Source organism: Phascolarctos cinereus, unplaced genomic scaffold (assembly GCF_003287225.1).
Source record: "Phascolarctos cinereus isolate Bilbo 61053 unplaced genomic scaffold, phaCin_HiC Scaffold_1;HRSCAF=81, whole genome shotgun sequence".
In the NCBI taxonomy this organism is placed as follows: domain Eukaryota; kingdom Metazoa; phylum Chordata; class Mammalia; order Diprotodontia; family Phascolarctidae; genus Phascolarctos; species Phascolarctos cinereus.
Genome location: NW_027555514.1, coordinates 237,570,946 through 237,596,282, shown reverse-complemented (window position 1 = coordinate 237,596,282; position 25,337 = coordinate 237,570,946). Strand labels below are relative to the sequence as shown.

Here is a 25,337-nt window from a genome sequence, read left to right as displayed (position 1 = left end):
ATTCAATATTACTGTCCTCCAATCAATCAACAAGCAATCGTTAAGCACCAACCAAACTGGGACTATTCTGTTTTCCCAAATATGCCCTTCACTCAACCTATTTCTGTGCCTTTGTTCACGTGTTTCTTTTTATCTATAATGATTCCCTTATCTGTATCCTCTAAGCTCAACTTACATGACATGTCTTCCATAAAGCCTTCCTTGTTTTCTCCTCTTGGTAGTGCTCTCCTCTGTTAGACTTCATATAGTAAGTAACTTCGCACTTAGCATATATCATAGATGTTAAGCTCCAAGATGTTAAGGATCATCTAGTCTAACCCTCTTGTTCTGCATAGAAGAAAACTCAGGTGCACACAGTTTAAGTAATTTGCCCAGCCACAGAGGTTAAATTTCAGAGGTGTAATTTCAACACAGATCCTTTGTTTTTTGAGCTATTACTCCTTTTACTGTTTCACACTGCTTCCATTTTAATTATCTGCATGTGTGACAACACCCTACTAAACAGTATACAAAATGAGATTAGAAACTACAATTTACCTAAACTCTGTAACTCCCCCAGTATCTAACACAGTGCTCACAGTGGGAACTTCAATATATGTTCTTGAATTTGCCAGCCAAATTGAATGACCCAATAGGTACCAATCCTAGAAAAATCAGAAATACTAGGTGCCATGGATTCTATAGTTGAGATAAGAAAATTCCTGGAGAGTCAAGATGAAATACATAAATATTCTCATGCACAAATGTAGACACACTGTAAAATTTCCATAATTTCCATCAACCTGGAGAGAGTTCAGCCAATGCTAACCTCCAGAAAGACCAACATGTCACCAAATTATGACTTTATCACAGTGATTTAACTAACCTAATTTCCAAGTCCACAGTCTAAGTTGCAGATACATAGGTAACAATTTCACATAATTTTGTTTGAAAAGTACTTATAATAGAACACAAGACATAATAAAGGAAATCTACCTACCCTCTCCCAATAAGCTAATATCACTACCTCTTGGTAAATGAAAGTGTGAAACTACCTGAAAGAAAGGGTTAACAAAAACTGAAAATCTAAATTATCAAGATTCACTCTTCAAAGACGTCAGTGATGTCAAAATAACAAAAAGAAGCTAAAGTAATGGATAATGCTTTTAAACTCATAAATCTCCAAAAGGATATTCATTCAAACTAAGGAAATAAGGCTTAATTGGAAATATATTGTTTTGTAACCAGAAAATGTGAAGAGCTTACTTCATGTTTGAGCAATATAATTATAAGCGGACTTATTTCCCTAGTTAATGGAAAAAAAGGCAGATGATGTAATAAATACAGGAAAAAATGCTTTCTTGTTACATTTCATTACATTAAATTAGGAGGGAAAGGAAAACAGGAGAAATAGTTAAATATTAGCATAGCACAAGGTCAATAGAAAAAAAAATCTGTAACCTAACATACTAACAACAGCTGGAAGGACAAAAAGGAAACTGACAGTACTCTCAAGATCATAATTTTTCTTGTTTTTCTATGAAAAGAACCTGGAAAAAAGTAATTATTTTTCTTTTCCCTTTGCAGCTATTACAGAAATAGGTAGAGAAATACTGGTAATTATATACAATGTACTTAAATATGTCACCAGGTCTATGACATTCTGAAGAACTGACATGGGAAATAAAAGGTTTTTTTGTATCAACAAGAAAATTAAGGTGAAAGGGGGAAAAAGAGCTTTACTTTTAGCAATAACACATTTTTTTTCATGTGAAAAAGAGTATGTTTTGTGTTATCAACCCTGACCCAACCTACCACTTAGCTATTTTTATATAGGGTCTCAACTTTTATTATTACAAAATAAAGGTCCCTCCTACTGTATGTCCCACTGCAATCCTTTAATGGCATTTTCCTAAATTATACATCTAATAAAAAACTGTAGCCTAATAGTATTAATCTCAAATTTATTTCAAACTGTTTCCTTCTTTTCCTGAGTTGAGAAATACAGAATAATGATAATAATGGCTACCTGATTTTAAACAGTCTCTCAGCCTTTGTTTTTTGTCTCTCATAACATCTATCAAAAAGTCAACACTTTAAAATACTACTTAATTTCATACATATAATCAATTCCTATGACCTGGTCCAGAGGGGCCTTTATTACCTCATAGATCACATACCAAAATCGTATTCTGCTCTCTTTTCTAGGGATTCCAAGGTTTTAGTGATAGTATCCTCCTGCACTTGAGGCAGAATGCTGTAAAAGACTATATATAAGCACTGTAAAATCACAGATAATCTTCCTGATTTCTCTAAACAAGAGCTTCAAATTCTTGCTTAATTACAAAAACCATTTTCATCAGAAATAATTTTGTCTGCAGTATGACTAACAAATTCAATTCCACAATCCATGTAAAACAATCCTACTAATTTCTTAATATTTACTAAATATATATGCACAAATATAGTAAGACTGGCTCAGCTAGGATCTAGTCAGCTTATTCATGATCTGAATAATGAAACAGGCAAAAAAAAAAACCAACACATAAATCTTAACCACTGCCTTAAAAATAATATTAACAAGAAAAAAACACTTCATATTTTAAAGGCCCAGATAGGGCATGGAACTTAGAATCAGGAAGACCTAAATTAAAATCCAGCCTCAGATGTTTACTAGTTGCGTGACCCTAGGCAAGTCACTCAACCCTGTTTACCTCAGTTTCCTCATCTGTAAAATACGTTGGGGAAGGAAAAGACAAACCACTCCATTATCTTTGCCAATAAAACTCCAAATGGGGTCACAAAGAATCAGATAAAACTGAAATGACTGAACAACCTAAGTTAAAAAGAAAACACAACACAACTCATTCTATTAAAACTAAAGTTCTTCATAGCATAAACTAGTGACTAATGTTCTAGTTAATTTTGTTGAATTGTTCTCCACAACCTCTCCCTCTCCCAATCTTTTATTGCTACAAGGGAAGATAATGTTTAAAAAATGAAGGTAAAATGTTAAATTAAAAAAAAATAAAGACATAGTATCATAAATTTAGAGCTAGAAGAGATATCAGAGACCATCCAGGCCAATGCCTTCAATTTTACAGCTAAGAAAACTAAGGCCAAAAAAAGGTTAAATGACTTTCCCAGGGTCACAGGGCTAAGTTAAGCAAAGTTGCACTCACTTCTTGCTGACTCTGAGTCCAGCATTCTATGTCATCCTACCTCAAAATGTCAATTAAAAAATTTATAAATAAATAAATGGGGGAGGGGAGGAGGTGGTTCAGATATAATGACCTAGACAACCACTGAGCCTCTTCTAATTCCGAGAATCTGTGGTTTTGAGAATTTTAGAATAAAAGATTTTAACTATGCTTTGCCAAATCATCAAACAGACATACAATTTATTCTAAGACAAAAAATGTTAGATTACTAGTTTTATTTTACTTTTCTTTAGTCTATAAGAAAACTTATTTCACAAAGATAATAGCAGATAGAGAGGTACAGCAAAAAATACAGTGAGACTACAATATATTATGTAGACATTATGTACCTCTAAACTTAGAGAATTCTCTCTTTCCTGCAATAGTATCTTCCATCTCCCCCTTAGTATGTTAATTAATGCAACTAAGCTACTGGATAATTATAGTTTTACTCTAATGGATTTTTAAAAGTAAAACAAATGAGACCTTAAAAAATGAAAATTTGTATTGTAATTACGATACACTTCTAAGACCTGATATAGATGAATTTCGATGATTTTAAGTCCTAGTTGGGGATCTAATAAAAGCACCTAATCCTTCTGCCTAGGGAACATATTCATTCTTTTTAATTTCTAAATAAAGAGTATTAAGTATATGTTTCTGGAAATAAGTTTTGAAAGAATTCATTTATACCTCCATTAGTATGTGGTTTCTTTTTAAATGAAACTGTGTTGACCATGTCCCACTCTGCTTCATAACTGGTCAGATGTTCCGATCCCCGACGAACTCTCTCTTTAGGGGTCTGAGTCCATTCCACAACTGAACTGGAATCCTAAAATAATTTAGAAAATATTTTTGCCAGAGTTTAATTTCAAAACATAAAACCTATTAACACACAAGAAATACTAATACTAATTATTGTTATTAAAATTCATATGGAGCTTTATGGTTATAAAGAGTCTCCTTCACATGTTTTACTGTATTTGATCTTGAAATCAAACCAGCAAAGTGAGAAGTCCAAAATATTTTTCTCAGTTTTACAGATGAAGAAATTGAGGTTCAGAGAGGGAAGGTGACCATCAAAGTTGTAACTAGTTAGTGGCAAAGTGGGATCAAATTCAGGTCTTCTAAGTCAAGTCTAGAGATTTTTCTACAATACCATGATGCCTCTTTCCATACATACATACATGACAGTTCTGTGAAGCTTAGAAATTTAAAGGTCAAAAATGAAGACTTCATTTTGTTTTCTTTGTTTTTCAAGTCTGGAAATTAGAATGAAACAGAGGGCTAAAAGATCCAGCGACCAATCCAAAAATCACAGGGACTCCCAGACCAATATTCTGTCCTGTATCCCACCTGAAGACATTAGACACAAAATCAAATGATACATGTATATGCATTTTCAATCAACAAAATCAAGTACCAAACATTTACAATACAATCCCTTATAAATGATGAGCTTTCCCTTTATAGTGAGGACTGGAGTATGTTATCAAACCAAGAGCCAAACCAGAGGATTGAATCTGGAGTCAGAGGACCTAAATCCAAATTATGACCCTGATACATAATACCTGGGTGATTGTGGGTAAGTCATTTACTATACAAGACTCAGTTTCCTCAACTGCAAAATGAAGAGAGTGGAATAGCTGATCTCTACAATTATTTCCAGCTCTAAGTATTATAATCCTTCATCATAACCTGCATTTCAGAATAGAATCTTCCTCCAATTTCTCTCACAAATCTGGCCACTCCTACAACATCATCTTCTTCACTGGTTCTTTTACAAACTTATTCCTCTAACAGCAAGAGCTAAGTCTCCATTCTTTGTTTCTTGTTTTACTATGTGAAATAGCCCAAATTCAATCAAGGCCATGAAGCATTGGGTTTTGAATTAGAAGACCTGCCTCTGAGTCCTCAATTCTGACACTTGTTAGCCACATGATTCAAGTTAAGTCACTTAACTTACGCCTCAGTTTCCTAATGTGTAAAAGAGTGATAAGAAATACATGTACTACCTACCTGATGTAAAATGCCTTGAAAACTATTAGATTCCTATACACATAAGTTATTAAAATTAATCTGGAACTTACAGATCTACTTCTATAACACATCTCAGATTCAACACTCCACCAATTCAAATTATGGTGAAGAAATACCTATTTTCCCAATGTTTTTACTGCAGTAAAATGTGATCATCTTTTGTCCTAAGCCAAACTCTGACCTCACATTGTTCTTCAGCGTTTTTCTTGTCCCTAAACAAGGTACATCAAATAAGTTGCCAGATCCTCTTCAATGCAGTATCAACACATTCACGTTCAACTCTCGGTTGAACTATTTTTAAATTTTCAAGGAAATCTCTATCTCTTGCCTCAACCTTTTTCAATCTACTTTCACATTACATTCAAAGTTGTTATTTCTGTTTCTCAGTCTCCTTTTAAAGCTCAATGACAGATTAATAACATCCTATAGTCTGCCATTCACACTGTGCTCCAAATACTCTGGACATGGGTATCCTGAATTACCTTACTTTCTCTGTTCGTTGTCTCCTAGCTTGCCATTTCAACTTATCTCAAGTAGATCTACTCAAGCTTTTTATTCTGTTGTTTGTCCTGTATCATGTATAGAATGCATCAATATGTTTATAACCTAAGAATCGCTGAGACTTGTCTTTTACTCCCCTGCTGCACTTTTAAAACTTTTGGATCTGTCCATCTGCCCTGCAGCTGAACTTTCTTTTATGTGTTGTTTCCCTCAATTAGTGTGTGAATTCTCTGAGAGCAGGGACTGTCTTGCTTTTTCCTACTTGTATTCCCCGTGTTTATTATAATATTTGGCACACTGGTACATAGTATGTGCTCAATAAATGCTTTGTTATTCATTCTTTTATTCATTTAACTTCAACTGTAAACTCTCTTATAGAGCCTATGAAATCCTCCACCTGAATAGTCCTAAGCACAATACCAAACATCATTCAGAGATACTACAGAAAAATAACATGCAGAAAACAAGCAAAATTTTAACTTACAGAAATATCTGAATCCCTTCACTGTGCTAGGTTCTGATTCAAACCCATTAGTGTCCTCCCATGGAAATTTAATGATTTTTGATGACAATGAAAGCAGCAATTTAAAAAAAAATGAAAGGGAAGGTTAAGAATAAGTGAGAAACAACGACATAGGGAAAAGGGAAAGAAGAGAGAAAACTACAATAAAAGTAAAGAAAAACAAGGAAGTGAAAAATGTTAAATATAAATAAAGAATAGTGGAACTGAAAATGGAAGGAAAGGAACAAAGCATTAACAAAAATTATATAAAGGTGTACAATTAATGAATAAGAATAGAAAAAGATGGCAAATACACTACAGGCTGAATACAAAAGATCTAAAAAGAAACTGAAAATAAGAAATAAATATGTAACAAACTAGATAATAAGAAAATAAGAATCCATTTTCTCTCTTATAAAATGAGACATGTTCATGCAATTTTTCTTAAATACCTTTCCAGCATAAAGAATACTAGAAGAATCTAATGTATCATCCAACGGCCTCCAGTCCACTACTATATCAGCATCCTACAAAACATAAGGTACATACGATTAATATTTGTTACATAGTTCTTTCTTTATAGAATTATAACTTATTAACAGCTCTAGCCAAATATTTTAACATCCAGTAGCACTAAAGAAAAATTCTTACATTTAGGAAATGTTTTAAACAAAATCTTTGAATTTAATTTTACCTTTACTTATGAAAAATTGTATAGTTTTATGCTAAATAATAGTTGTTGGGAGAAACTTTGCCTTTTTCACTGAAAAAATTAAATTAAATTTACCAGTTTGAAAACAGATTTAACAGAATACACTGTCCCAATTTTAAAACATAAACATAAGCCACTAATTGAATCTTTGGAAAAGTTAGTCTTTTCATTGTCTGACTATTCTACTAGCTTATCAAACTATCTGACTTCAAAGACCACATTCATTGTAAATTCAAACACAAGATTTGCAGGGATACTATGGTGCCTGAGAATACTAAGGATAATTTATTCTTAAGCAGGCATAGGGCACTGAGCTCTACCAGTAAGGAGGGTCCCATACCAATGGGCTTTGGGACTTGGATAATATACATCAGCTAACTTCACTTTCCAGTCTCATCTGTGACATTTGGCAAAAATTTTCCAATATTTTTATGGAGGCTAACCATAACAAATTTTTGTGAAATGCATTTTTTGTACTAGATTTATACCTTTTCTAGGACACGCAATATTCCTGAAATCAAACTGTCTTGATCGTTGATCTTTCCACAAGATGAATGAATAAATACACCCTCCTGTTCATATATAACCTGTAATTTTTAAAAAGGAAAATATTTATTTTTATCAATCACAATATTTCAAATATAAACATATAAGAAGCATTCTTATATTATCTGGGTAGATAGAAGGTTATGCTCATTACAAAGTTTAATATTTAAAGACTGCCTTAAAGTCTGGATGTTAAAAGAGTAACCGTAACAAAATTCTGATTAATGCTGAATCAAGCATCCACCAGGTTTTTACTAAAACTGCATGAGTAACAAATCTCAAGATATAAAATAGTTTGGGAGACACATGATAAAATCTGCATACACATCAAGGCATTTGAGGGCTAGGTTGTGACTTACACTGGTAAAGTAAGTACCTATACCTGAGGGATCAGAGATCTGTCATAATGTCAAAATAAAAATTATGGATTTTCAGTCAAGATGGCTGGCTGAATAGAGGCAAACAGCCTCATTCATATACTTACTCCAACAAAAATCTTAAAATAGCACTAGGCTGAATAATGATAAGAAAAATCTATGAGAAACTACAAAAAATAATTTCATCCATGACAGAATTTCACAAAAAGAATACTAAAAGCCCATGGGCAATAAAAAGAGAGAGTTTGCAGCCAAAAAACAATGCCAGCACAGGAGAACAAGAATGAAGTCACTCAGGATAATATGAGAAGGACCAGAGACATGTGCAACCAACAGGACTCGTAGTGAGAGGCAGAAGCAAAAGCTAAGAGTTCCCATAAGAAAGCCAAATGATGTTTGGAAACCTTGGAAGCCACAGCAAAGGCAGGAGAAGAAGAGGGATGGGGATGGGGAAAGGCAGCAAAGCAGGGCAGGGGTTTCACATGAATCCTAAGGTTCAGAGGTCTTTAGCATGATATCCTAAGAAGATTCTATGCTCTGAACCTCAAAGAGCCAGTAGGGCCTAAAATTCACCAATGCTCATAACCTAGGTATACCTTGGGGAGGTAGAGGTCAGTGCAGGAATCTTAAAGACCAAACAAGGCCAACCACCCAACCCAAAAGCATAAGAGGGAGCAAAGCCTATCCCTGTCACAAATTCGGAAACTAAGGTTGAAAATACGAGTAAATAGAAGACACTGAACAACTTTAAAACATTACTTTCACAACAACTACAAGCAAAGACTCAAAGGGGGGAAAATGGATTTTCCATAAGGACTACATGAATATCTAGAAGAATGAAGCAAAAGATAAAAAAACTAAATAAAAGATCTGAAGGAAAGAATTATAAGATTAAACAGTTTAAATCACAAAGTAGTAAGCCAGACTCCCTCAAAAAATTAGAATAAACAAAGAGAAACTAATGCCTCCAAGAGAGAGCAAGAAGTTTATAACAAAATCAGGAGGTTAAAATTTTGAAAATGTAAAACATCTACTATCAAAAAAAACTGACCTAGAAAAAAGGTCAAGAAGAATAATTCAAGAATCATCAGACTAGATGAAAGAAAAACAATGTCTCCTCCCCGCCCCCAAAACCCAAGATACTTTATTTCATTCAAAAAGTCATAATTTAAAACTGCCCACATCTATTAAAACCAAAAGGCAAAGGAAATATTGAACGAATCCATCAATCACTCCTGAAAGAAACCAAAAAAGGAAAGTCTCTGGAATGCCATAGCCAAGCATTCAGAAAGAAGCAATTCAAGAACCAAATAACCATAGTCAGGATCACAAAAGACCTGGAAGCTTCTACAACAAACAACAAGAGATGCTGGAATATGTTACAAAAGACAAGGAATAAGCTTATGATTAAGAATAACCTGCCCTCCAAAACAGAGTATAATCCTACAGAGGAAGAAATAAAATAAAGGGCTTTCATAGCACTCACAATGAAAATACCAAAGCTGAATAGCAATTTTGAAAGGCCAGATAAAAGATGTACTCCTCTGAGAGGAGTTCATTAAATCTCTAAGTTTCAACCTGGCCCCAATTTATCTTTCCAACTTCACCATACATAGTCTTCCCCATGAAGCTCTGAAATCCAGCTAAATGGGTCTTCTGTCTGTTCCTCATTCACTACACTCTATCTGCAATCTTTCACTGGTCTTCCTCCCCCACACCAGGAATGCACTCTCTTCCTTAGTTTCACTTCATAGAGTACCTCTCTTCCTTTAAGATGCAGCTCAGGCACCAAGAAGTATTTTACTGATCCCCCAAATGCTAGAGTACTAGGGTGGCTCTCCTTCTCCCAAAGTACCCTATTTATAACTGTTTTGTAACGTGTAGGTAAACACACATATACGTATGTATTTTATGTTGTTCTTCAGTTATTTCAATCGTGTCCAATTCTTCACGACCCCATTTGGGGTTTTCTTGGCAAAGATACTACAGCAAATTGCCATTTCCTTCTCCAGCTCATTTTACAGATGAGGAAACTGAGGCAAACTGGGTGAAGTGACTTCCCCAGGGTCATACCACTAATGTTTGAGGACAAATTTGAACTCAGGTCTTCCTGACCCCAGGCCTGGCTCTCTACCCACTGCACCACCTAGCTGCCCCCATGTATTTTATATGTGCTATATGTTTATCTATGTACTTGTCACCCTTTAGAATTTGTCACTTCAAGTAGGGATTATTTCATTCTTTGGACTTGTATCCCCTGGGCCTAGCATAGTACCTGGAATATTGAAGGCATTTAATAACTACTTGCTTGAATGAAATATAATAAAGCCATGTAAAGAGGATGGGGGTGTTCATACATAACAGAAACCTCTGGAACACGGATCTAGAACTGGAGGAGTACCCGAAGGGCCATCTAGACCAAAAATGGTCTCATCTTACAATTAAGGAAACAACAAAACTATTGAAACTGAATATTAGAAAATAATAAAATTACCTAGGCCCCAAAGAAAAGGTAAGAAAGGACACTTTCTCCCTCCCCTGGGCAGAGGCAGAATCTACAAAATCTGGAATACTGCACATATCATCAGATTTTTCAATGGGTTTTTTTAAATTATTCATTTTAAGAGACATCTCAGAGGGAAGAGGAGGGAAAAAGAAACAATTAAACCTGGTTGATATAAAAACCAGATATCAGCAATTTTTTTAAAAGGTGAGTCGCTAGTCAATGAGCTAGGTATTAGATACTGTGATAAGCACTGGGGAGACAAAAGCAAAAACAGTTGCTGACCTCATGGAGCTGACATTCTAATATCTAAAGGCAACATATAAATAACTAGGTACATATAAGATATAAAGAGGGTAGACAAAAGGCAATATGAGTGTAGAAGGAAGGCATCACCAGCTAGGAGGACAAAGAAAGACCTCCTGTAGAAGTAAGGCCATGAGCTATGTTGAAAGAAGCCAGATAAACCAAGCAACAGAGGTGATGGCGTAACCTATGGGGTACAGCCAGTAGAAAGCATGAAATGGAGTATCCAAGTAGGACAGTGTAACTGGATTGTACTGTATGTGGGAAGGGAAGGGAAGTTATGAAGAGCTTAAAATTTAAAAAGATTAAAAAAATAAAAAGAGCTTAAAATTTTAAGCAGAGAAGTTTATATTTGATCTGGGAGACAACAAAGGACTGTCAATAAACTGGAGTTTATTAAGCGGGAGTGGGGTTTACATGGTCAGACCTATGCTTTAGAAGCCACTATAAAACCATTCAAGGAGAGTTCTATCTTCTTCACTCTGGTCTCAGATAAAAAGGTAGCATTTGCCAAAGCCAATTCTCCTACAAGCACACCTGATCCAACCCCCTCCAAACTGGAGAAACTGCTCTCACTATCATCCTCCCTCTTATCTTCCATCTCTGGTTCCTTCCTTGCTCCCTACAAACATGCTCATGTCTCCTCCATCCTCATATAAAGGTGGAATCAAAACCACCCAATCCCACTCCACTTTAGCCTGACAGTTTAACTAGGTGAGAACTACTTTCAAATTAATCACTCAAAAGACCTTTGATTAATTACATCTGGGGTTCTTAAACTGGGATCCATGACACTAACATTTTGGTACCTGCATTTCAATAAAATTGGTTTGTCTGTAATCCTATGTGTTTTATTTTATGCATTTTAAAACATTATTATTGCAGGAAGGAGCACATAGTCTTCACCAGACTGCCAAAGGGATCCATGGCACAAAAAACGGTTAAGAATCTTCACCTTACACAAAATGCAAAAAGTCTTTTAAAACCATTTGATGAAGTGAAATGACACCAGACAAGAGGTCTCTTTCAACTGGCTGTGGGATTTCATCACACCCTTAAGGTCTTATATAAAAGCAATGAGTTAGCTGGAACAGGAGATTTTTTTTTAGAAACTGGACTGTGGTTTTCTATCAGATCCCTGAAGAAGAACCACCTCGGTGGAGGGGAGATGTCAATTTTAGCCTTGGTCAGTTCTCCTTCCCCTGGAGCAGCGGAAGATGCTCCAGCTTTAAAGGGTCCAGGGAATGTCAGACTTCCCATCTTCCCATTGCTGTCTTTGTCCTCCATGGTGTCCCCAAAGGAACTGGCAAAAGTGTCTGCACTGGGAGGCACGGAGAGACTGTACTCAAAAGCTCTACAAGGAACCTAGCAACAAAATCATACAAGGCCTAAAATGAACTTCTTGAGGACCCTATAAATTGAAGAAAAGGACTTCAAGCAACCAGGAGCTGGCTATGAGTTACCCCTATGCCATATATGTTCTCTAAGCTTGAGGCCACTTTCTCTGGGTTCTGTTTGTACTCATGGGAAGAGTACGGACTAGACATTTGAGGAGATGTTTCATACCAAGTATTCTTACTGTACCACCTTAACAGATATTCTAAAAGCTACTTAAGACTCAGTGACTAAATAATTCTTAATCAATAATCTTGGAGTACACCAGCAGAAAAGCTCCAGTCAGTGGAATCAATGAGGCACTCAGCCCCTCTTAGTCTCTAAGGTACCACTAGAACTCCGAGGCAGAGACGTGGTCAAGCTCTTGGGACTTGACTCTTCTGTGAGAGTGGCAGTTGGAATAAGGATCCTTGGAATTTACATGGACTAAAATTAATAACAATAATAATTATCGTGATGATTAAGACAACAATGATTATGATGACGATGAGGAGGAGATTATTATATAAGCACAATTACATAGTGCTTTAAGGTTTCAAAGCCCTTTTTTATTCACTTTAATCTCAACAAGCTGGGTGAGCAGGTGCTATTGTCCTTATTTTACAGATGAAGAAATTGAGGCAGACAAAGCTTAAATGACTTGCCCAGGGTCACAAAGTGTCTGAGACTGGATTTGAGCTCAGGTCTTCCTGACTCCAGATTCAGCCTTCTATCTACTGTGCCACCTATATGCCTTTAAAAAAATCACTTGATCCTACATCTCCAGCTAGCTGTCATTCTGTATTTCTCCACCTCTTCCTGAGAAATTCCTTGAGAAAGCTGTTTACATTTGGTCAAGCCGGCCTCAACTTCCTCTCCTCTCACTATCTTCTAAAATCCTCCATAATCTGGCTTTCAACCTCATTACTCAACTGAAGCTGTCCTCCCCAAACCTACCAATGATCTCTTAATTGCCAAATCTAACGATCTTTCTCAAGTCTACTGGACCCCACGCATTTGATCCTACTGATTACCTTCTCCTCCTGAGTACTCTTTCCTCTCTTGGTTTCAGGAACACGATCTCTCCTGGTTCTCTTCCCACCTCCTTAATCTCATTTGCTAACTCTTTACCCAGGTCATGCCCCAAAGAGCTGTCCTGATCCCCCTCCTCTTTTCACTCTATACCAGACCCGCACACCTTGCAAACTTCTTCAGGCCAAAGACAGGTTACACTAGAGACAGATTGATGATAGTTGGTTGCAGCAGCATCCCATGACAAATAGGAGCATGAACAGCGGCAACCAAGCCACCCAAAATCCTGTGAGCAGCCTGTGCACCGGATGCTGTGCAGGCTTGCTTTATACTATCTCACTAGGTGACATCAACAGCTCCTGTTCATTCAAATACATTCTGCAGATAATTCTCAGGCATATTTATTTATCCAATCCTCCTTCTCTACTTACCTAAACTGGCATCTCCAACTGCCTACTGGACATCTCAAACTAGATGTCCCATAGACATCTTAAACTCATTATACTCAAAGTGAACTTATCGGCTTTCCCAAAAAACCGTCCTCTTCCCTTAACTTCCCTATTACTACCTACTAAGAGCACCAACATCCTCCCAGTCTTTCAGTCTTACAAACTCAACTCCTAATTCTCTTCTCGCCACCACCTCTATCCAATCTGTTGCCAAGTCCTATCTATTCTAACTTTTCAATATTTCTACTATACTCCCTTCTCTCATCTGACACGGCCACCACCTTGGTGCCCTTCTCACCTTACACCTAGACTACTGCAACAGCCTGCAAGCTGGCCTCCTGGCCTCCAAGTTGCCTCAGTTTCTACCACTCCATATATCATTCATCTAGTTATCAAAGTGGTTCCCTTATTACCTCTAGCATGAGGTATAAAAAGCTCTGATTTTAAACCTCTTCGCTGCCTGGCTCTCCATCAGCTTTCCAATCTTTTTTACACTTTGTACATAGTCTACAATTCAGTGACTCTGGCTTCCTCCCATCACCAGATTCAGACCAGTTTCACTGGTTGTCTCACATGCCTGGAATTCTAACTCTCAAAACCTTAAGCCTTAAGTTAGTGTCATTCTCAATTCCTTACTTTCACACCACATATCTAATCATTGTTAAATCCTGTCATTTCTACCTTCACAAAATCTCTCATATCTATCTCTGTAGCAGCAAAACCATAATGCCCCCAGCCTAACTGCAAGTTGTCCTAACTTGTCAATAGAAGGTACTGAATCCATACTCATTTTTTTTTTGAGAGGGGGCAAGGCAGTCAAGGTTAAGTGACTTGCCCAGGGTCACACAGCTACTATCATGTGTCTGAGGCCGGATTTGAACTCAGGTCCACGGACTCCAGGGCTGGTGCTCTATCTACTGTGCCACCTAGCTGCCCCCTAAATCCATTCTCAAGACTTGCTTGCCTCAGGTTTCCAAAGGCTTAAATAACATTCCCTGGCTCCCTGAGCACTAAATAGCTCCAGAAGCTATCTGATGCTTGCTTGGGATACAACAGAGGCAGGGAAGCTTACTAAGACTAAGTAAATCTTTTGTTAACTGTCAAATGACCTCTGTCTATCACATTTTATTCAAATGCCTACCCAACTACCAGGGGATTGGCCAAACACAGGCCCAATGCAAAAACAATCCCCTTCTTTCTACCCACAGAGCCACAAACCTGATTGAGGCCTTCATCAGCTCTCCACCTGCACTACTGCAATAGCCTTCTCCGATCTTCCCAGCTAAAGTCTCATCCAACTCCAATAAATCCTCTTCAGCTGCCAAAAGAATGTAAGATCTTCCTTGAGGGCTTACTCTTATTTTGTAAATCTGACACTTGTCACAGTGCCTAGCACAAATTAAGTGATTAAAAAATGCTTACGGGGCAGCTAGATGGCACAGTGGGCAGAGCACTGGCACTAGAGTCAGGAGGACCTGAGTTCAAATCTGGCCTCACACACATAACACTTACTAGCTGTGTGACCTTGGGCAAGTCACTTAATCCCACTGCCTAGCCAAAAGAAAAAATGTTTAAGTATCTCCCTACTATTCTAGTCTAATCCATCCTCCACTACTCAGCTGCCAAAGTAATTTTTCTAAATATAGGTCCAGCTACATCACACACATTGCTACCCTCCTCAGTAAACTCATAGTAGCTCCCTATCACCTCCAGGATCAAATTCAAAGTCCTTTGTTAGATATTTAAAGCACTTCATAACCCCTTCCTATTTTTCCAGTCTTCTTATTCCCTACTCTGCTCCATGTACTCTATGATGCAGCTCAAATACCACATTCCACCTCCAGTCTCCATGCCTTTGCACCGACTATCTCTCCCCTACTCGGAGCACTGTCCCTCCTCACGTCTGCCTCTTCGTTTATTTGGCTTCCTTCAAGAATCAGCTCAAATCCCACCTCCTGGAGAAGGTCTCTTCTACAAGTGACTTTTCTCAAGTTATCTTCTATCTACTCTGTACGCATTTTGCATGTATCTAGTTACTTAATCCCAGTGAGATTGTTAGTGTGCTAAAAACTACAACAGATATTTAGAGCTCTGAAAGATGACCCAATGATAAGGCAACTGGCGCTCAGAATTATAACTCCTACCCCCAAAACATGAAATAGGAGAAACAAAAAACTGAGGTAGTAACAGACACCACCATCAGTAATTTTAGATCAACAATTTATAAGGTGAGGTCTGGGCTCTAAATAAGGAAAAACTAACAACTGGAAATTGTCCCAAAATGGACTGGACTGCCTCATGAGGTAGAAGTGAGATCCCTCTAACTAGAAGTATTCAAAAATTCATTCACTCTTTCTCATTTCAATACTCTGACTGAGCTAAGATTTAACTAATGTGATTCCTGTAAATATGAATATCACACATAACCCACTCATGCTTTCTCATTCTATGTTTTCTGTCCATCCATAAATCTCCAAAGATGATCTATTCAACTCACCAGGGGCCTTCCTTGACATTTTCTAATATTTTGTGGTTCACAGTTATGGTAGGAGAAATATCTACCACCATCCCCTGCAAGGTGAGCTAGCTAGGCTAGTTCCTTTCCTTAAAAGACACTAAAACTGTTCTTGAGACTTGATTGGCTCAAGGAACTAAGGCTCAGGCCATAGACTGGGCTTTCTGGTCACCTAAATACAAATAATATGGAGGAGCTTCAGGAAGGCCCTGAGGCCTGACAGAAGAACCACTATGGGTAACACAAGAGGCAGGGAAACTGCACTCAGGTGAAGCAACTCCATATCCTCAACTAAATGCACTTTGCCTGGCCTAGTTAAGTAAACCTTTTTGTGAACTGCTGGATGGACAAGTGTCTCATTTCTTTCCAATTTCAACCTGAGATACTTGCCCTGGCCTACTCCTCAAAGGCTATTATTATTTGTTTTTCTCCTGCCATGACTGCCCCATCTTTGTTTCTGGTTATACACATTCTTGATATTTTTTTTCAAACATGCAAGTAATCACCAGTAATAAGATGCAACATACACATATAGCCACAATGAGTGTTTTGCCCTCTGGATCATCAGCAATTTAAATTTTTCTATAATCATGGGCCCAGCAACAAATTACATGCGCAGTCTAAATTCTCAAAGGCTCATCACTAGAAACGTAACCATGATATAAGTTCTCCGAGCCACAGTAACTCAGGAAAATGACTGCTGAGAGAAATAGGGCCAATATACACCAAAATATTTATAGCAGCACTTTTTGTAGTACAAAGACATGGAAGCAAAGTGATGTCCACTGGTGGAAGAAAAGCTAAAGATGCTACGTTACACTAACTTAATGGTGTATTATTGTAGTGTAAGAAATAAATGAAAGTAAATACAGGGAAGCATGGGAAGATACACAAACTGATGTGATGTGAATTAACAGGAAAATACTATGCACAATGACCACAACAAAGGTAATTTTATTTTAATTAAAAGTGAACATTACATAATAGTGTAAGCTTTGTACTCAATAAGAGGTATGAATGAGAACACACATGGGGACATTATGGATGTGGAACACTGCATATAATGATAGACCAAATGTATCGGTTAGTTTTTCTGGACTATTTTTTTCTTTCTTTTTATTTCTTATTATAAAGGATGGCACTCTTTAATAAGGGAAAGGAAGGGACATATCAGCAAGTGAGAGGATGCAAAAACAAAGATATCAATAAAAATGCTTAAGTGTCTGCTGAGTCCAGGGGTATTACACTTCTGAATCAACAGAGAAGTACCTATACTGATGAAATCAGTGTTCAACTGTGTCATTAAGGAGAGGGAAGAAAGAAGTTGGCATGAAGAATTTTAAAAGCCCTGAAGCACCACAATAAACACTTGAGAACCATTTCAAGATCCTCTAATTTAATTAACCAGGAAGTTAAGGCAAGCAACTAGTTTAATATAAATGGAAGTTATTTTCCAAAAAGAAAGTCTATAAAGAAATTTCTTGCTTTATAATCAGTTATAAAGAGTGCAAAGTCTCTTAAGTTTCTCTATGCTCTGCATCTGAAAGCATACTCTCACAGTGTCAAATGGATGTGCCATTGGTACATCTGCAGTACCCAAAACAAATCCTGCTAAGAGGTTTGAATAAGTTGAATGCCACAGGTGGTTCCCCCCCCCCCCCGTTTCTACCATGACACATTTTCATTCCCTCCACTTTCTAGACACTACTTCACTAACACTTTTTCTCCATTCCCCCATTCAACTCCAAGAATTACAAAGACACTTAAAGTTTTTTTGTTGTTTTATTTTTCCTGTCATCTGTACCTGGATGGGTGGGGATGCACTCTCCAAAGGAAGAGGGAAGAGAAACCCCACGATCCAAATGCCCCTATCATAAATGTAGCTGCTTCTTCCTCTCACTTAGAAACAACAAAAAGATGTGGGGGGGGAGGGAGAAGGAAGAACATGACTTCTCCTTCAATGTGTTACTTTTTCCTCCACCCCAAACCAATGCTCCTTAGTCTGATCGATTTTTTCATATGCCACTGAATTCAGCACCCTCATTCCAAGTCTCTATTACAATTTCAGGTTAACTTTCACAGTTTGGCTACCCCAGAAAGTATCTTCCATTAATAACATTTTTCTCTAGGAAATTAACTGCCCTCCCCACCCCAATACTAACACTATGGTGTCACAGAATCAATTAATGTTAGGCAGGTGAAGAATATGTCTGTACTTTAAAATACAAAATACACAGCAAAAAAAAATCACGCTGCCTCCCTAAACAATAAATTTTTGTAAATGCTTGTTCTCTTGAAAACATAAAGCCACACTGTACACAGCAGTAAAAACTCCTCCAAAATGTTCCCATAATTAATGTATCTGAAGTCTTTTCATTATAAGTATGCATTAGGTTTTCAAAAACTAGGAATGAAGTGAAAACACTAAAATATAAAATAAGCCTAACAAGTTTAAGTAAATCACTGGCTCAAATCTCTCTGCAAACATGGACACACAAGAATCTGCATCCCTAAACTTTACAAGTCAATTATAACCAAGTAGTAATACATAATTTGATACTAAAAAATTGTTTCAGTATCTAAAAAGAATAACAAGCTAGGGAAAACAGTATCAAAAAACCCTTTCTAAAGAAATGACTATTAGCTAAAATGAGATCTCTGCTAACTGGTATCTAGACTTCTGGAACAGTTCCAAACCCAAGAACAATATTGACAAAGTCTCCAGAACATACAGCTACAATGAACATAAAAGAAAAATGTAGAGAACTAAAGATGTGCTATGATTAGGTTAATAATACAAAAAAGTCAACCTTTCCACCCTCCCCCAAAAAAAGTATTAGAGAAGTGATAGGAGACAATTAAGAAGAAATTGTGGTACATGAATACAGAGAAAAATGAAACTTATAAGAACTGATGCAGAAAAAAATACACACAATGTCTACAATAATGTAAAAATGCACAACAAAGAAAACTGAAGGCTCTATCATTATAACGATTAAGCTTGGTCCTTAAGGAGAAAGGAAAAATTCACCCTCTTTCCTTTTTTTACAAAGGTAAGTAGCTAAGGGCATAGAACACTGCATATATTGTCAAGCCCAGTGGATGTACTGGTTGGTTTGCTGAACTGCTTTTTGTCTTTTTTATTCTTTGTTACAAGGGATGGAGGTAGAAAGGAGGTAGAGAAGAATACATTAATTAGTAAAGGTGATATAAAAAAAAGATATCAATAAAATTTGTAAAACATAAAAGCACAGAGAAGAACAAAGAGAACTGTGGATCAAAAAAGAAGCATACTAAAAATAAAAATGAACATTTACTTGCTTCAAGCAAAGTAGTAAAGTACAGATGCTGGATGAAAAGAGGGCCAATCAGAAGGCACCTTTGTATGCAACAGGAAAATTTAGCTACTTGTAATTGTCAATTCTTTATCCTCTAAGGACAGTTGGGTGTCCTAAGATGAACTAATCAATACAGTCACTTGCCTGGGAAGACGGTCAAGGTAAAAGTTGAGTTGTAGAATCATAGAATCCCAGAGTAAGAAAGGAGCCTCAGGAGATCATCAATACCTACTCAGAGTAAATCTACATCATCACCACCAGGCTTCACCTTAAGACAGAAAACTCTACTTTCAAAACACAGCCTATACATTTTTAAGTAACTCTAAATGTTAGTGAATTTTCCAATTTTTTTCAAAATTTTAAAACTCCAAGTATTCCAAATTTTCTAAAATTTTCCAAGTAATGGTAAATAGCATCATACTAATGTCAATGGAACACTACAAATCTATCTCAGTGAGATCCATAATTATTTGGAAGAGATCAATATAACCATCCACACTGACAAAACAAATTGGATGAAAGATGTATTCTCCCTCCTCCCAATTATTACAATCCAACTGGAAAAAGTAGATTCTGCCCATCACTGGGGAAGAAGAGAAAGGAGAAGAGAGTCAGTCAGTCACAGCTGACAGAAAGCTGGACTCAAAGTGACAAAAGACCTCAGTTTTAAGGCTCTCCAAGACTACGCTTCAAAACAACTACCTATCTAGATGTTAGATGAAGGCATTAAGATACAAATTCACTACTACTAGTATTTAAAGTGAATTTCTACTGTGAATTCAGAAATTTTAAGTGATTTTGTATCTTAATGCCTTCATTTAACATCTATATGCATTTGAAAAATATGAATATAAGCAAAATATTTATTCAATCTACTGAAAGCATTGTTTATTATGTAAGATGGTTTTTTATTGTTTCTGAAAGCACTGTTTATTATATAAGATGACTTAAGTATATATGGAGGTATAAATCATTTGCAATAACCTATCACCTCAATCCTCAGGGTAGGAAGATCCTTCTTAAAAAGATCAATAACAAAATTTGTACTAATTCAAAGACAAACTTTCAATGAAAAGAGTTGTAAAGAGTACATGTTACTAACTAGATACAGTAAAAACGCTTAGTATCATTTGTTGATGAGTTTAGAAAAATGAAACATTTCTGCAATGTATATTATCATTATTTCTTCACAGGAATTAAAATCTATTGGCTGGATATTATCCGAAGGTTGTATAGGCAGCTATGCCCAATAAATCGTCCCTTGTATCACGGAACTAGGGGAATAAAATAATGAAAAAAAAAAAAGAAAGGGAGAAAAAAAAATTCGGCCAAGACTTAATAATACCTCACTCCTATTCTGAGGTATTATCCTACTTGCTACTACTTCCTCTCCTAACAATGTCAAGTGTTTGACTATATCAAAAGCTGTAATTCTTTACTAAAATTACAGATTGCTGCAATGAGTTAAAATTCAATGCAATAAAGTAAGGAAGAGGTTGGCATAGAAAGGGAAGAGAGAGAGCTTTCTGAGCATGTGTAGTTTACCTCAATTCATTCTAAGTGTCTCTTTTGTATAACGAACTCATGATTATGTTATATACCTGTTAGTATGACTATAAGTAGCAGAAGTCAATCAAATTCTTATCACTAACACTATTAAAAATCAAATCTCTATATAAGAAAAAGTACCAACATATGATCTAAATAACATATCAAAACTGAAGTATAACAAAATAATCTGGACAGTGGTTTGGAGCTTAGCATAATGGAAATTAACTTCATAACTCAGATTTACCAAAATCACAGGATTTCTGTAAGAAAAGTGTTTTGTAAAAAAAGTACTACGGAAATGCAAATACAGTTATTGTTCCCTCTCAGCAGGCCATCAGATTAATTTTTTTCAATTTATTAAAGAACCTATTAATGCAGAGAGTGGCTGGATTTCCTTTTGGATCTTACTGTTAACAGGATCAAAGATCTAGAACTGGAAGAGACTAGTGGCCCTCTGATCTAATCCCCCTTCATTTTACAGATAAAATGATGGATAAATGAAATATCCAAGTGTTATTCTCTAAGAATTAAGATCTTTAAGGAACCTCAAGGTCCAACCCATATATGACCAAAAATCCCTTGTACAACATACCAAACAACTGATCATCAGACTTCCAAAAAGGGAAAACCCAATTCTAATCCAAGGCAGCCATTCCATTTTTGGACAGCTCTCATTGTAAAAGCTTTTTTTTTTTCCTGACGCTGTACCTAAGTATGCCTTTCTAAAAATAACCTTCTCTTTTCTCTCCTTTCCTCTTCACTAAAACACATTCTACCATATTTTTGTATATGCTATCAACAATTTAAAATGGTGTAAGCTTTTCTTTCCTTTTTCACATGCTTGGTTCTTCAGAATGCAAACTCCATGAACCATGGTACTCACTTGCCTAACAAAAAAAATTAGAAACAAAGCTCAAAGAAATTTCAAGTAAGCCATCACCATCAGGTGCACTAGGTAAATGGCAATTAATATTACTTCCTCTTATCCACTCCCTTTTCTAGCCCACTTTAAAATCATACAAGTTTCCATTTTTTAAAAAATTTTATTCCACTGACACTTTGTTTCCAAACCAACACTGTCCTTTATTATTTAAACTTCTGTAGTGATTGTTTTTTGTCACTAAAATATTCTTCTGGGCTCTCTCAATAACAAGGATACAAACCATACAACCAATTCCCTGCCTGCTTAAGACCCAACTGAACATTCTGGGTTGTGGATGAAACCTTTCCTGATCCCAACTGCTAATGCCCTCCCTTCCAAACCACCTTGTATTTAACTAACTTGTATTCAATTATATTTTTTCAACTGTATTTATTTACATATGTACTTCTCATCTCTCCCTTTAGAATGTAAGCTCCTCATGAGTTGTTTCCTCCATTAAAACGTGAGATCCTTGAGAGCTACTGGTTTTTCCCCTATCTTTGCAGTTCCAAGCTTAGCAGTACCTGACAAATAGTAGTTGCCAAACAGACTGATTTGAGAGTTCTGTTTCATTCTTTGTACTTATATCCCCCAGAGCCTAACAAAGAGGAGCCCAGGAATGATACTGACTGAATGAAGATTAGCTGCCCCTCCTAACTATTCAGGGAACACTGAACTGATATTTGGACACCTTCCTCCTCTTCCCCAGGCGTTGGGGGAAGACTCTATATCAGGCCTGCACAACCTGCAGGCCAACAGAAATTCTTTGGCAGGTCACAAGTTGTACAGGCCTGCTCTGTATCACTGAATACCAGACTCAATTTCCCAGTCCCTTCCAAAGCCAATGAAGACCTGGAATGTGTAGCCCTCTGAAAATTCTGATTCAAGCCAAAATAGCAGTTACCTAAAGTATGCAAATCAAGAGGCAGTCCTGAAAAAATCTTTTGTAAACAAAATGACAGAAATAGTGTAGTGGAAGAAGGAAAACAGAGAGAGGAAAATTCAAAAAATGAAACTTCAATGTATAAATAGTTCAAAGAAGGAATCCGTACTTTGCATTACACTTTCAGAAATTTTCCTTTTTTCAAAGTGCTTTACTTATTATCACTTTAAGGATTTACAAAGCACTTTACAAACTGCAAAAAGTTTTCTTTCCAACAACCAATTTTACAGATTAAGAAATAGATTCGGGGAGCTTAACTGACTTGCCAATGGCCTTAAGTGACCTGTCTGAGAGAAAATTCAAACCCAGTGTCCTGCCTCTTTATTATCCCGATTTACAGGTGATAAAAATGGCACAGGGAATGGAGTATCTCAGAGCCAAGGCTACAGAGATCCTAATTTTCTATATTCCTAAGCATAGCAGTCCTTACACTAAATCGAAAAAGCCCCCAAGTGATTGAGAATATTGCTTTAAGTACAAACAATCTTAAGTCACTTTTTTGTCCTTCATTCTCTAAAAGGAGCAAAGGCATCACAGGTGGTGTCTAACTTGTTCATGAAGTGTTCATGAGACAGAGCTTAGCAAAATCATCATCCTTACTCTCCCCTCCAGTCATTGGAGTCTAGTAACAAGACAAAAGTCAAGACTATTTGTAATGGCCCAGCATACAGTAAGTGACCTCGGCCTTTCTAAATTAAGTCTTTCCCAGGTCTCCATTTGTCTGAGTCAACTCTCATCCAATGACTAAGGAGGTAAGAACTAAGACAAAAGATGGCTTAATTTGCCATCACAAAAATATCAATCCAGGAGGGGAAGACCCTCAGAGTTTCTGGACCAAACAGAAAACCACTGCCCTTTACATTCATTCTAAGCCATCAAAATCTAAACAATGAGGAGGCCTGGGCTAGGGCCTATTATTGACCCTTTGAAAGCCAGAGTAATTTGGATTTAAAGGTTTAGTCAAGTAGCTCCATTTGAATTGCGATTAATCACTGCTAAAGCTTTTTTTTCCAGAGCTATAGTTCAAGAAATCATAAATGAAAACTACACAAGACAAAAAGTAAGTTGTCCTAGCATTCCGAAAACAAAAAAATAATAAAGTTGTTTTAAAATCTAGCCACCAAATCTCAAAATAGCTTACCAAATATAAGACACCAAAAATTATATTCCTATGGACAGAGCACCCACAGGTAAGGGTATGGCACTCCAAGCGGAGATAGGGACCACATTTGTCTAGTGAAGAAAGGGAAGGAGAAGAATTCCAGAGAACGAATGATAAAGTATGCTTCTCCCTCCTCGTCCTGACATGTCAACAAGCATAATCTGAGACTTATTACCAAAGAGGTGACAGACTCAAGATGTTAAATGAGACACATGTCTATGGATTTGGCCTATGTGGGGATTAACAGCATATTTGTTACAAGGGTTGGAGTGTCTTCGGGGGTGGACACCTAAAATGATTAACTTAGAGAAAATTTTAAATTACCCACAACAACAACAACACGGGAGGGATGGGGGGGTGCGCCTTATTGTACTAATCTAAAAAAGGGTAAACAGGCCTTAAGCGTTCAATGTTTCATCTTCTCCAGCAATGTTTACCAAGCACATAAAGCTGGAAAATGCTGACACCAATTCCTTAGGTAGCTATCTGTTGGTATGAAGTGACTGCCCCGCACACACTAGGCCATGACCTGAAATCCTGAACCAGAGGCCCCCGCCAGGCCCCCCATGCCCGCCCCACCTAAAACTGTGCCGCCCTCCCCTACAGTGAGGAGACCGAAGAAGAACAAGAACAGCGGGAGGCGGGGAGAGCCCAGCGAGAAGCAGAGCGGGCCTTGAGGCGCGGAGGTTCACAGGAAAAGAAGGGGCTCAAAACTGTCACAGCCCGAGACGACCCCCGCCCCCTTCACCAGACACACCCCCTGGGCGAGGAGGGGTGGGGGTGGCTTAGCCGCGAAGGCTCACGGGAACAGAAGGGACCCGACGGTCTACCCGCTAAAGGGAGAAGGGGGGCAGACCACAGAGGCTCACGGGAAGGGAAGGGGCTTGAAGCTCTACCAGCTAAGGGGAAGAAGGGCGCCCCCGGCGCGGAGGTTCACGGGAAGCTAAAGGGCTCGAAGCTCTACACGCTCAAGTGAGGAAGGGGTTGGGGGAGGGGTGGAACGGCTCGACCGCGGAGGCCCACGGGAAGGGAAGAGGATGGGGCCGACGCAGGTACGGAGGCGGGGGGAGGGGGCAGCTGTCACCGCCACGTCCTCTTTCCCCTAAGTCCCGCCACCGGCTGACCGGGCCAAGGTTCGGAAGAGGGGAGGGGAAAAAGGAAGAGCCTCCCGCCTCAGTCCAGTGGAGGGGGAGGGGGCAGTGTCCCCTCCTGCCGTCCCCCAGAGAAAATCAGAGGCTCCTTGGAGCCCCAGGGCCGTTATTTACCTTCCCGCTCCCGACACCCGCCGCCGCGGCCGCCATGTTGTCTTCGCGTGCTCGTGATGACGTAGCAGCCTCTCACGTGCTTTGCCGCAACACACCACAACATCCGCTGAAACTAAGGGC

The 25,337-nt window shown here is 37.7% G+C and overlaps 1 protein-coding gene across 3 annotated transcripts in view; it reads right to left on the bottom strand.

The window, feature by feature from the left end:
- TBC1D15 (TBC1 domain family member 15) overlaps nucleotides 1-25,321 on the bottom strand; it is a 78,351-nt gene extending 53,030 nt beyond the window's left edge. For 2 of the 3 annotated variants that reach the window (XM_020968894.2, XM_020968895.2), the window contains exons 1-4: nucleotides 25,218-25,321; nucleotides 7,423-7,521; nucleotides 6,675-6,749; nucleotides 3,873-4,011 (exon numbers count right to left, since the gene is read on the bottom strand). In XM_020968894.2, coding sequence (XP_020824553.1) covers nucleotides 3,873-4,011; nucleotides 6,675-6,749; nucleotides 7,423-7,521; nucleotides 25,218-25,253 — 349 coding nt within the window. In that variant the 5' untranslated portion in view covers nucleotides 25,254-25,321. Of the gene's footprint in view, nucleotides 1-3,872; nucleotides 4,012-4,366; nucleotides 4,456-6,674; nucleotides 6,750-7,422; nucleotides 7,522-25,217 lie in introns of those variants that run through there. The other variant, XM_020968896.2, reaches the window with a different exon arrangement.
- Nucleotides 25,322-25,337: the final 16 nt, after the last annotated feature.